Here is a 12500-nt window from a genome sequence, read left to right as displayed (position 1 = left end):
AAGGGATAGAGAGATGAAGTGATAGAAAGAGAGGTGGAGACATGAAGAGATAGAGAGATATCCAGCTTAGTGTCTGCATTCCTTCTCTCCGGGTATTTTCCTGCCATGCTGGTTGATAATGAACTTTGTAATCCTCAACTTTTATTAATTGCGGGTGAGGTCATGATTTCCAGTTTTTTCTTTATCCTTCAGTGATTTGGGTTTCAAGATTGTTTATTTAATTTGGAGGAAAAAGAATGGTAATTCCTCAACCCTTCACCATACTGGTTTGAACGAAATGTATTGTGTAATCTCTCTCTCTCTCTCTCTCTCTCTCTCTCTCTCTCTCTCTCTCTCTCTCTCTCTCTCTCTCTCTCTCTCTCTCTCTCTCTCTCTCTCTCTCTCTCTCTCTCTCTCTCTCTCTCTCTCTCTCTCTCTCTCTCTCTCACTCTCTCTCTCTCTCTCTCTCTCTCTCTCTCTCTCTCTCTCTCTCTCTCTCTCTCTCTCTCTCTCTCTCTCTCTCTCTCTCTCTCTTGCTCGCTCGCTCGCTTTTATTGCTACGTCAACAGCATGCATTTGTTTTTGTGAAGAACACACTTGTCATGTAATTACACGTTGTTGTTGTCAGATCCACTTTCTCCATCTCTCCTCCCCCTTCCCCCAGTCCCTCCCCCCAATCCCTCCCTCCAATCCCTCCCCCCAATCCCTCCCCCCAATCCCTCCCCCCAATCCCTCCCCCTTCCTCGTCCCCTGAAACTCTTGCAATTGCCCCTCACCCTAACTTCCCTTTCTTCCCTCTCTCACCCACTTTGTTGTCAGGTCCCCTTCTTCGTCTTCCCTCCCTCTGTCGAAACGCCTACATTTCCCTGTTAACCCCCACCACTTCCCCTACTCCCCTTCACTTATTACCCTTTCCAGCAAAAAATGGGACGGGGATGGGATTTCTATGAATTTCAGTGAAATCGTACATTCTTAGCCAGAATAGTCATGAAAGCCTCCATTGGGCGTGAAAGGGACAAAAGTGAACTCCCACTCCTCCACTCTTTCTACTCCTCCCCTCCCTTCTCCCTTCCCTCCAACCCGTGCACGCCCCTCCGCCTGTTAGTGGCACCCCACCCCTTCCGTCTCAGTTCCCCACTATTGTATTCTCCCCTTCCTTTGTTTCCTCTTCGCACAAGCGTCTCCCCATCTTCATCGCATTCTTCACTAGCCTTGCCCCATCTTCATTCACTCCTTACCCCCTTTCCTTCCTTCTTACCTACTTTCCTTTCTACTTTCCTTATCATGTTTTTCTTCTTCATTCCCTCTACCGCTGACCTCCCCTCTTCTCGACTGCTGCTACCATACCTTCCTATCCCCCCTCTCTTTCTCTCTCTCTCTCTCTCTCTCTCTCTCTCTCTCTCTCTCTCTCTCACTCACTCACTCACTCACTCACACACACACACACACACACACACACACACACACACACACACACACACACACACACACACACACACACACACGCGCACACACACACACACACACACACACACACACACACACGGCTCGGTGGCGGATTGGTAAGGCACTGGCCTCACAAGCCGGAGAACCGGGGTTCGATTCCCCGGCCGGGCGGAGATAAGTTGGGTTTGTCTCCTATCACGTGTAGCCCCTGTTCACCTAGCAGTGAGTAGGTACGGGATGTTAGTCAAGGAGTTGTGACCTTGCTGTCCCGGTGTGTGGTGTGTGAGTGGTCTCAGACCTACCCAGAGATCGGCAAATAATGAGCTCTGAGCTCACTGCCGTAGGGTGGTGTCTGGCTGTCTCGAACAGAGGCTGCAGCAGATCCGAGGTGAATACACACACACACACAATTCTCCCCGTCCAAGTCATTTCATCTGTAGCTCCATTATTTTCCTAAGAAAACCCCGTCCTTCCCCATCCCTCCACCTCCTCCTCCTCCTCCTCCTCCTCCTCCTCCTCCTCCTACTTCTCCTCCTCCTCCACTTTCTCCTCTGCTTTCCATCCGAAGTTTTCACTTCGACATAATCCCCACAGTCCTTTCCTCCTCTTCCTCCTTCTCCACTTCCTCCTAATTCTCCGTCTTCTTTTGTTCCTGTTCCTGGCAAGGAGTTTTTTGTATAAGGTCTCAATATTTCTCATAGATCGGGTCATAGGATTCTGAGTTTTCATCCGGTAGGTAATTGCTGTCGATCACTAGTCCACCCCGTCATCCAAAACCGTGTTGAATCTCTCACGCGAGCGCACACATACACACACGCGCGTGCCAATAACTGTACGAGTCATAACCTTCTCCCCAAAATGCAATTTCTTTCAGTCTCTCCTCCTCCTCCTCCTCCTCCTCCTCCTCCTCCTCCTTCCTCTCTGGGTGTCTCACCTGCTCCTGCTGTACCTCATCCTATCATTCTTTACCCAAGTCTTTGTCCTAATTCCAATCCTCCTATTTCTCTTCCCCATCATCCTACGCTTTTTCAGGACTCTCTACCAGATCATCTCATCTCCTTCCACGCCTGCATCCTCGTCCTCCTTCACCTCTTCCTCCTTGGCCCATTTCCTGCCCCTTTTACAGAGCTCTTCCTCAGAATCCATTCATTAATATCTCCTTTCAGACTTTTCCTCTCTGAGATCGGTGGAGAGGGAAACGAGCCATCCACTATATTGTCCCGGCCCTGCTTCCCTCTTTTATTCGTCTCAGAATTAAGAGATGATCTCTTTGGAGGGATGGTAGAGTCTGTGCGGAAGAAGCCTGTAGAGAAAACCACGTGTAGTCTTACTTTTCTTTTCTTTTTTCTTTGTGGCATTTCTCTTTTTTTTCCCACTTCGTTCTTAGCCAACCCCATTCGTGCACTCGATCCTTGTAACATATCTCCTTCCGTTCATTTCTTCTCCATTCCCCTCCATACCTTTTCATTCTCGTCTTCACCCCTCCTTCTTCTCCTCATCATCCCCCACCTCCTCGTCCTCCTCCTCGTCCTCCTCCTCCTCCTCCCCTCCCCTCCTCCTCCCCTCCCCTCCCCTCCCCTCCCCTCCCCTCCCCTCCCCTCCTCCCCTCCCCTCCCCTCCTCCTTCTCCTCATTCTTCTTCTTTTGCCCTTCGCCCCTTGTTTCTATCTCCAGCTGCCTTTCTGGTCTTCTCGTACGTCATCGACCAGTCGTCCTCTACCTGCTGCACTTGCCCTCTCCCTCATGCTCTCCTCCTTTCTTCCAATCTTCAAATTCTCCACCGTCACCCTTGTTTTATTCTCCTCTTCCTCCTTCTCTTTTTTTTCCACCCTCCATCATTCCTCCATTCTTCCTCCCTCAATCCTTTCTCCCTCCTTCCTCCATCCTTTCTCCTTCCTTCCTCTCTCCTTCCTCCATCCTTTCTCCTTCCTTCCTCTCTCCTTCCTCCATCCTTTCTCCTTCCTTCCTTCCTTCCTTTCTCCTTCCTTCCTTCCTCTCTCCTTCCCTCCTTCCTACATCCTTCCTATCTCTTTCTTCCTCTTGCACCCTTGTCTTCTACGATTCTTTTTCCTTCTACACCCTCTTTTACCCCAATTTTATTATCTGTCTTGCATCTTCCTTCCTCACTTTTCTCTCCTCCTCCTCCTCCTCCTCCTTCCTCGACCTCTGCCGTTTTCTTTGTTCTTCCTGGTGTCCGCAATCACTACCGACTTTCCAGGACGAATGTTCGACTGTGTTCTTTGGTTGCTCACTGTTAACGCCTCGCACCGTCTCAGTTTTGTTGTGGCACATGATCGATCGAGTCCCAGTGATGCTACGAGTCAAAGTAAAATTGTTCAATAAGGTATGTCACTATAGCAAAGGAATTAGGGATGTGTGAGAGAGGCCCTCCTAAAGATAGGATATTAAAAAACGACACCTGGGACGAAATCCAAACCCCTCTACCAAAACTCTTTCAAAAATAGAAAAAAAAGGCAAATTGGGAGACAATAGGTTCTTCAAACAGCGTTTCACAAGGAACCCCCCCCCCCCCTGAAGACAGTATAATTCAAGAACTCCACCAAGGACAAATCCCAACACCTTAGTCATTCTCCAGCCACCCTCCAGAACCTCTCCCAAGGTCGACCAGGATAACGAAGACGACCTATCCTTGTCCCCCGACTTAGACTCACTACTGTAAATACATGGTCTCCAATCGTACGTAACAGTTGAAGAAGGATTCAGACAGATGTGGAAGCTTTTCCAACTAAATCAAGAAGCAACACGGGGTTACCTATCTCCTAGATACTGTACATGTGTGTGTGTGCGTGCGTGAGTGCGTGCGTGCGTTGATTCCATGCGTGTCATGCTTGTTTGCATGACGTATGTGCGTGTTCATGCATGGTTAGTGAAGGAGTGCATGCTGTTTTCCCACTGCCCTCCCTGCCTGCGCATATTACATTGATGACATGTCGACGATTATTTTCGACTCAACGGAGGCTGTGTATGCCTGCGCGATCGTACAGTAATTTTGTTTTTGCAAGCATGTAATGCTTTTTTCCGCATTTAAATACGACTCCTCCTCCTCGTCCTCCTCCTCCTCGTCCTCCTCCTCCTCCTCCTCCTCCTCCTCCTCCTCCTCCTCCTCCTCCTCCTCCTCCTCCTCCTCCTCCTCCTCCTCGTCCTCCTCCTCCTCGTCCTCCTCCTCATCCTCCTCGTCCGCCTTCTCCCCTTCCTCTTCCTCCTCGTCCTCCTCTTCCTTACACGTCTGAGAGCAGCTTCAGGATCTCTGTTCGCCTTTAACATCTTCGAAACAGTGACGGAGTTGGCAAACCAGATATTTCTATTCATCTGAGTTTTACACGGTCGAAGGAGAGTCAATTTTGTCCCGAGTCTGCCCTTCACCCTCCTCATGAACTGAATGAAATCGTCTGTTCCTGGTCAGAATGGAAGAGTATATTTGATATCAGTGTGTTGATGTGATTAGTATAGCCTATATATATATATATATATATATATATAATATATATATATATATATATATATATATATATATATATATATATATATATACATATCACGGTAAAACCACTGTTGGAGTAGAAAAGACTGGAAACGGGTAATCTATATATTTCGATTGCAAACTGCGTGCGCGCGCGCGCGCGCGTGTGTGTGTGTGTGTGTGTGTGTGTGTGTGCGTGCGTGCGTGTGTGTCTGTGTATTTTCTCTTGTATTATACGGGAAGGGAGCTGTGCTCGTAGTGACCCGTCTTTGTATCTTTCAACATCAAGTTTGTTCTTAAATTCTTGAATAGTATTTCCACACACTGTTGCCTCATCCAATTTATTCCAGATACCCACCACTCTGTGTGGGAAACTATTCTTTTTCAGATCTCTTTTATAACTATCCTTTTTGAGTTTCTTTTCATGTCCTCTTGTTTTTCTCTTGTTCCACTTTAATAAATCATCTCTATCTAGGACTTCCATTCCTTTCATAATTCATGAAATAGTAGATCTCTACCTTCTCTTCTTTGTTCCACGGTTGGTAGTTCCAGTTAGGACAATCTTTGTTCGTATGTCAATTTGGAGAGTGTTGGTGCCATCTTTGTTGTTGTTCTTTGTATTCTTTCTAATTTCTTTATATTCTTTTTTAGTGCTGGGTGTCCACAGTGTCGCAGCATACTCCAATCTTGGTCCTCTGCACCAATTTTGTATTTCCTCGATATTCTATTTTTACTTTTTCCAAAGTCCATTATACTACATTTCTTGATGTTAAAGTTCACTTCCCACTTTTGACTCCATTTCCAGACTTTAAGTCTTTCTGTAGTGATTCACAATCTTCCTCTGTACTTTAATATTTTTGCATTATCTGCAAATAACTTCATATAACATTCCATACTTTCATCCATGTCATTTATATATATATATATATATATATATATATATATATATATATATATATATACTTAGGCAGGAGGTTCTTCCCCTGGCAAGAAATGTTGTATATGATAGCATGATGACAACTCACAATTTTCTTGTTAACTTGTAATACGTCGCCTTGTTCACAATATTGAACAAGTTAACAAGAAAATTGTGAGTTGGCATCATCGTCGTCGTCTTCTTCGTCTTTTTCTTCTCCTTTTCTTCTAAGTCTTTTTCTTCTTCTTCGTCTTCTTCGTCATCGTCTTATTCTTCGTTGTCGTCTTCTTCGTCTTCATCTTCATATTCTTCATCTGCTTCTTCATCTTCTTCTTCGTTGTCTTCTTCTTCTTTTTCTATTTCTTTATATTTCTTCTATTTCTTCTTCGTCTTTTTATATATATTTTTTTCATCTTCTTCACCTTCTCCTTCTTGTCCTTCTCCTCTTTTTTTTTTCCATTCATGATTTTTTCCGCCTTGGGAATGGTTAGGTTGGTCATTTTTCGGCCATTTTGGTTTTGTCTGCCTCTTTTTCCCCGCCTTTGTACCTAGTCTTCTTCCGTCCTCACTACTGCCTCCTCCTCCTCCTCCTCCTCTTCCTCCTCCTCTTCCTCCTCCTCTTGTAGATAAGTTTTCATAAGGGAATATATAAAAGTTCGGCTTGCTATTTTGCATAAGAAAGTCTTTGACCCCCTCTCTCTTTCCCTCCCCTCTCTCCCTCTCTCTCTCTCTCTCTCTCTCTCTCTCTCTCTCTCTCTCTCTCTCTCTCTCTCTCTCTCTCTCTCTCTCTCTCTCTCTCTCTCTCTCCCTCCCTCCCTCCCTCCCTCCCTCCCTCCCTCCCTCCCTATCTCACACTCTCCCTCTCCCCCTCTCCTCTATCTCCCCCTCTCCTCTATCTCCCCCTCTCCTCTATCTCCCCCCGCTCTCTCTCTCTCTCTCTCCCTCTCTCTCCCTGTCTCCCTCTCTCTCCCTCTCTCACCCCATTTCTCTCTCTCTCCCTACTATTCCTCACTTTCTCTTTTTTTTCTCTCCATTCCTCCCTCCCTTGAGTGCCAGCCAGTCTTTCTGCCACTTTTTCCTCGCTCCCTCCTTTCTCGTGTCCCTCCTCCCTCCTCCTGTCTTCCTCCATTACTACATCTCTGCTTCCTTAGTTTTCACCATTTTGCCTTCTCCCACCATTGAAAACTGCTTCATGTTTTCCTTATTTTTTTTTTTTTTTGCCAACTTGTATCAGTACTACTTTTTCTAAGGATTGTTACTTTTCATATAACCGCATAAAGATATGTATTTTTATATATTTCTTATGGGACGATTTATTTCCCTATGACAGCACTTTTTTCTAATGATTGCTGCTTTTCATATAACCGCATAGCGATGATGTGTTTTTTATGTATTTCTTATAGGATGATCCCCATCCCTGTTGTTATGTCGTCCTCCTTCGTTTTTGTTTTAGTATTACTCCTGCTCTTTGCCGTCTTGTATTTTTTACTACGACATGTTTATGGAGCTCTCTTTCTCATTCTCCTGATTTTCTCTTTCATCTTCCTCTCCTCGATATCCTTTTTTCTTCTCCTTCTCCTCCTCCTCCTGCTCCTCCTCCCACTCCTCCTTCTCCTCCTCCTCCTCCTCCTCCTCCTCCTCCTCCTCCTCCTTCTCCTCCTCCCACTCCTTTTAAATGTCCTCGTCCCCATACTTCTCTTGCTCCTTCTCCTCCTCCTTTTCTTCTTCCTTTTTCGCTTCCATTTCCGTTTTCTCCTCCTTGTTATCGTTATTATCTTTTTCCTCTTGCATCCCTTTCGCACCATCCTCCTCTTCCTCCTGCTCCTCTTTTTTTTTTATTCAATTTTCCTTCTGTGACCATACATTTCCTGCTCACTCGCATATTGACAATTTTTACTGTTACGGTATACTGCCGATGTATACATTCTGTGTTGTTAGCTACAAGGTTGTTTGGGTAGTCGGTGAACATTTACTTGCGACTTAAGGTGATAGAATGTTTTTTTACATGTGTCAATTTGTTTTTGAAAACATACAGGTGTCTCTGTACTGAATGAAATAATATGACATTCGCCAAAAGAAAAAAAAAAATCAAAAGGTGGGTGATATTCTGCTAGCATGAGCACTTTGTAACCTTTGCTTTTTGAGCTCTTTGTAACCCCTGCTCTTTGTTTTTCTTTCTACAGGTGGGTAGGGGACTGAAGTACGCTGCCAGGTACATCTGCCATGAGTGGTAAGTGGACAACCGTCTTTAGCATCCTGCACTTTCGAATCTGTCGAACCGTGAGTGGATGCAAGCTTTCGTGAGTGTTGTTATTAGGAAAGTCAGTCCGCAGTGATAGGAATTGTTTATCTCGGAACTTAACTTGGTGTCCGTCCTGTGACAACGATGTTTGTGTATGTGTCCAAGGGTGCATGAAATGCGTCGTTGGGCGTGAAGGAAGATAGTGGTTTTGTGGTAGGAAGAACTCTCCCCTGTAGTGTGTGAAGGTGGTAGATCTGGCAGAGAAGTAGGACCGGATTATGTAGTTGTGACTTTAGTAGCAGCCAAGATGAGCTTAAGGCCACGGTGCGGTGGTGATTGGTGCAATGTTTAGACTATACCTACTATATCAATCTCTCAGTTGATACTTCATATGGCTGATTTAGTACAATTGTAGATGTAGAAGTTTGCTGGTTAGAGCGATTTATGTCCTACTTCTACTAGGCATAATAGTACATGTTTTTACCTCTTCATCATGATTCGCTCTTTACATTTGTGGTCCCCAAACTGTAAGTGCCGTGGGTGCCCTCCCTCAGAACTCTATCGGCGCCTGCAAGGGTTCATCGGAAAGATTTTATCCTTTTATTTTTTTCTTATTTCATATTTATATCTATTATTAGTATTTATCATTTTAGTGATATAATATTTGTGTTCATGTATTCATTTTTATTTTTATCTTATTTTATATACTTATTTATTTTTCTTCATCTTTTGGTGTCCGCCATTGTATTTACGTGGGAAGTGTCCCGCAGCTCACAAAAATTTGGTGACCGCTGCTTTGGATTGTCATATTGATTGATAACAGACGATTTTATTCATTTGAGTGGCCCAGAGTCCCCTCGGCTGAAAAAAATAGTATGGCTCTAGCTTGAGGGCGAATGAAAAGCATGCAGTGAAGAGGTAAAGAAGAATGCTAATCGTCAGGAGTGTGGAGAGTTTTGTGGGTTCTGATGTGGTCGGCAGGAATGATTTTCTAGTCCTACAAGAAGGAGAGATTCCCCCTTCCTCCTTTACCCCCCTTTTGGATAGGGAGGAAGGGAGAGGTGTTGGGTTTCTGTCGCTGAATGAAATTGTCCGGCATCAATTAGAGTGACATCGATCTGACAAGGGATTTCATCTGTTACGTTAAGCTACCAAGACCACGTGGGGCTGAATGAAATCGCCTGGCGGCACTTGGAATAAAAAAGAATGTGTCACTTGTTAGGTCATCGAGATTATCCCTTACGCTAGCGATGGGGCAGCGCACGCCTGAATAAAGCTGCCGGAACGTGACCGGGGATCAAGAAGTTGTGTGTTATTATGTTGAGAATTGTATTCACCCGAGATGTACAGAACACATGAGTGAGTACAGTACCGTGACCTGTTTTAGCCAAGGACAACAGTCTCGTATCACAAGTATCGATTTTTCGCCGTGATCTGTCCACGACACGACGTCGTGCTCTCGAATAACCATGGCTGTCTTTGGACGCTTTCATACATGGTCGTGACGTGTGAAAGCGTCCATAGACACCCATGATTATTTAAGAGTGCGGCGTCGTGTCGTGGACGGTGCACGGCGAAAACTCGATACGTGTGAAATGAGCTTAAGGAAGTCATGAAGCGGTGATTCGGTCAAGCCGTGAGTTTGTACCACCATTTCGGGCTGGGGTTGGGGAACGGCCAATATCGAGATTGAGAGGCGTGATGATGTCACACATTAACTGATGCTGGTGAGGGAGAGATTGTAAGTTGTGAATGAAGATGTGGCGACCATTGAAAAGGAGAAGGATGAAGAGGAGAGGGAGGAGGAGGAGGAGGAGGAAGAGGAGGAGGAGGAGAGTGAAAAAAGACTATAATGATGCATGAAGGATGAGGAACAAAATCGAAAAAGAGGGGGGAAAGGGAAAATATGACATTGATGGTGAATTTGTGTGTGTGTGTGTGTGTGTGTGTGTGTGTGTGTGTGTGTGCGCGCGCTTGTTTTCGAGGTCGTGAGTTTCTCACGAAGTGTATTCCCGAACTTGTGAGATGTCCTGGAATGGTGAGAGGCGAGGTGATGGTGGTGGGGGGTGGGGTGAGGGGGACCTTGACATAGCCTGTGTTTCAAGTAAAAAGTTTCCTCGGAAAGTCGTGTGTTTGCAAAGAACTGAAACAAGAAGAAACAAGGCAGAAGCCGCAAGATACTCGGGCGACCAGATTATCCTTGCCTAAGGGGTTCATTAAGTATAGAGAATGTTCTTCTTCAAGGGGTCACTTAATTCGTTTCAAATTGGGTAATGGGACACCCGTAGTCTTGATAAGTATGCCGCGTAAGCTAGGATGAAAGACGGGATTTATAATAATTTAGGTAGAAGAGTGTTCATAGTGTGTGTGTTGTGTGTCTGCACAACGTTCCCCCTCCACGTTTTTGACTGTTGAATGAGGAGTTCCTTCCCTCTCTCACGCACTCCCCACGTACCATTACATCGCTTTAGTTTTCCTGGCAGGGCCTCCCCTCCTTCATTCGCGCCTCTGTAAAGACTCTTCCGGATTAGGCAGGCACGGAACGACCCCCCCCCCCCGTGCCACACTGCAGCCGCTGAAACCAACACTTGCGATAATGTCAAATGCAAATTGGCATTGATTACCCAGCTCTATTGACATTGTTACACTGATGATGGTGACGGTGGTAATGGTGATGTTAAGAATGACGAAGACGTCAATGATGATGATGATGATTGTGGTGATGATGTCAATGACCATAATGATAACTTGATCTCATGGTGACCTCTCTATCGGTTGTGTCTCTTCAATGTAGTCTTTCATTCCGGTTAAGTCATCGAGACGTCAGACGGTTTTATTTAGCTAAGGGGCCGACGACCTGGGACAGAATGGGGTCTGGATTGGCCAGTCTTTGGGCCCATTATGTTCTGGGTTTGTTCCCTCGCGGGAATGTATATACTCGTATAATATCATAGTGTTACGCGGAAGGGATGAAATGAGATCTTGATGGTAACACAGTGAGTAACAAGATGACGATGACATTGTGGTGAATTTATGGTATTCGGAAACGCTTTGACAGCGATGTTCCTAATGTATTTATTGGTGCCATGGGTAATGCTTTATCGATGATGGTGTTAATGACCAAACATTCTTTAATCGATCAGCCATTTCGAGTCCACTGCTGAACAAAGGCCTCTCTCGAACAGTTCTATGACTCGTACGCCTGCGCCAACCTATGCCAAGTCACCCCTGCAAACCTTTCTATCTCGTCGCTCCACTTTGTGCCTGGTATGTGGATGCGATGTTCATACGGATATGCTGATGTTATACTACGCGGCGGCGACGGATGCGGCCAGATGATGGACAAATTCATTTAGCTTAATAAAATTACCAAACAGTAGCCAGAATCTTGTATAACGACCACCATGGTCCACCCCCGGTTGAAATATTATCTGATGACTCATAAAGGAGACTGCTATAGCCGCAACGGCGGCGCCGGGCAGTGTGATACAGGCCGTGGGGTTCTTTTTCAGGATCCTTTGAGCCGAATGAATCGAGTTACCCTTTGCATTTTAGTTAAGTCCTAATAATAAATAGAAAGAATCCTTGTTGTCTTATACAGATCAATTCTCTCGTATAAACTTCCAAACTGTATGTACTTAAAGGTACACATGAATCTATAACCCCCCTGTGCTCCAAGGTATAAGGCGGCGAAGGTCGAGGTGATGGCAGTTTGAACTCTGTTGCCAGTGAGTTGGACCAAGGAAATGGTTAAATTGCACGCTTCAAAGTTCTCTATAAGGGACACCGCCCTAGCCTCAAAGTGATTTCGGCGTTTTGTCTGAAATGGAGTTTTCGGTGATAGGGGACAAGTACTCCTCACGGTTTGGGTGTTGTTGTTATTGTGGGTGCAACTGGGGTCTTGAGCTTGGCAAGGTTCCTGCACTTCGTTCGCTCGATCCCACTCAGCCTAGCTCGGGGCGTCGAGGCGACATAGAAAGAGATCTTGGGAACGACGACGACGAAGAAGAAGAAGAAGTTGGAATTACAGAATGGAGGAAAAGGCTTCTTCATGTCTTTTCAAGGCTGAAAGTCGCACGGTAGCCAAGTGGTGACAAAGGGATCCTAAGCTGAATACGATTGCATGGCGTTATCTGTGAGTTATCTGGCGAACAAAAACAAACAAATAAATAAATTAAGAAACGATTGAATAAACAAATAAATGAATGAATAAATACATAAATGAATAAAAAACCAAGAATGACTACATCCATTCTTGGGTGAAGTTGACTTGTGAAGATGGTTGTTGGTGTTGTTGGAGTCGTTGGAGTTTGCAAAGTGATGTTGTTGTTGTTGTTGGAGGTGAGAGATGATGTGCCTCTCTGTCTACGGAGAAGAAGAGAAGGGTGTACAGGCCCCCAATGACGAAAGCATCTTAAGATGAATAGATAGATAAAT

General features: G+C 45.2%; 1 protein-coding gene across 4 annotated transcripts in view; it reads left to right on the top strand.

Moving 5' to 3' along the window:
• Ypel (Yippee-like) overlaps positions 1-12500 on the top strand; it is a 485504-nt gene that overhangs the window by 230911 nt on the left and 242093 nt on the right. For all 4 annotated transcript variants that reach the window (XR_012967632.1, XM_076209305.1, XM_076209307.1 and 1 more), the window contains exon 2: positions 8005-8051. Coding sequence is in view for 3 of the 4 variants with exons in the window: in XM_076209305.1 (XP_076065420.1) it covers positions 8045-8051 (7 nt within the window). In the remaining variant the exon portion in view is untranslated. The remainder of the gene's footprint in view (positions 1-8004; positions 8052-12500) is intronic.

Source organism: Oratosquilla oratoria, chromosome 26, assembly GCF_046742065.1.
Source record: "Oratosquilla oratoria isolate Oo_2021 chromosome 26, ASM4674206v1, whole genome shotgun sequence".
Taxonomy (NCBI): domain Eukaryota; kingdom Metazoa; phylum Arthropoda; class Malacostraca; order Stomatopoda; family Squillidae; genus Oratosquilla; species Oratosquilla oratoria.
Note: the sequence above shows the minus strand (reverse complement) of the source record. Positions and strands in the feature narration are given on the sequence as shown.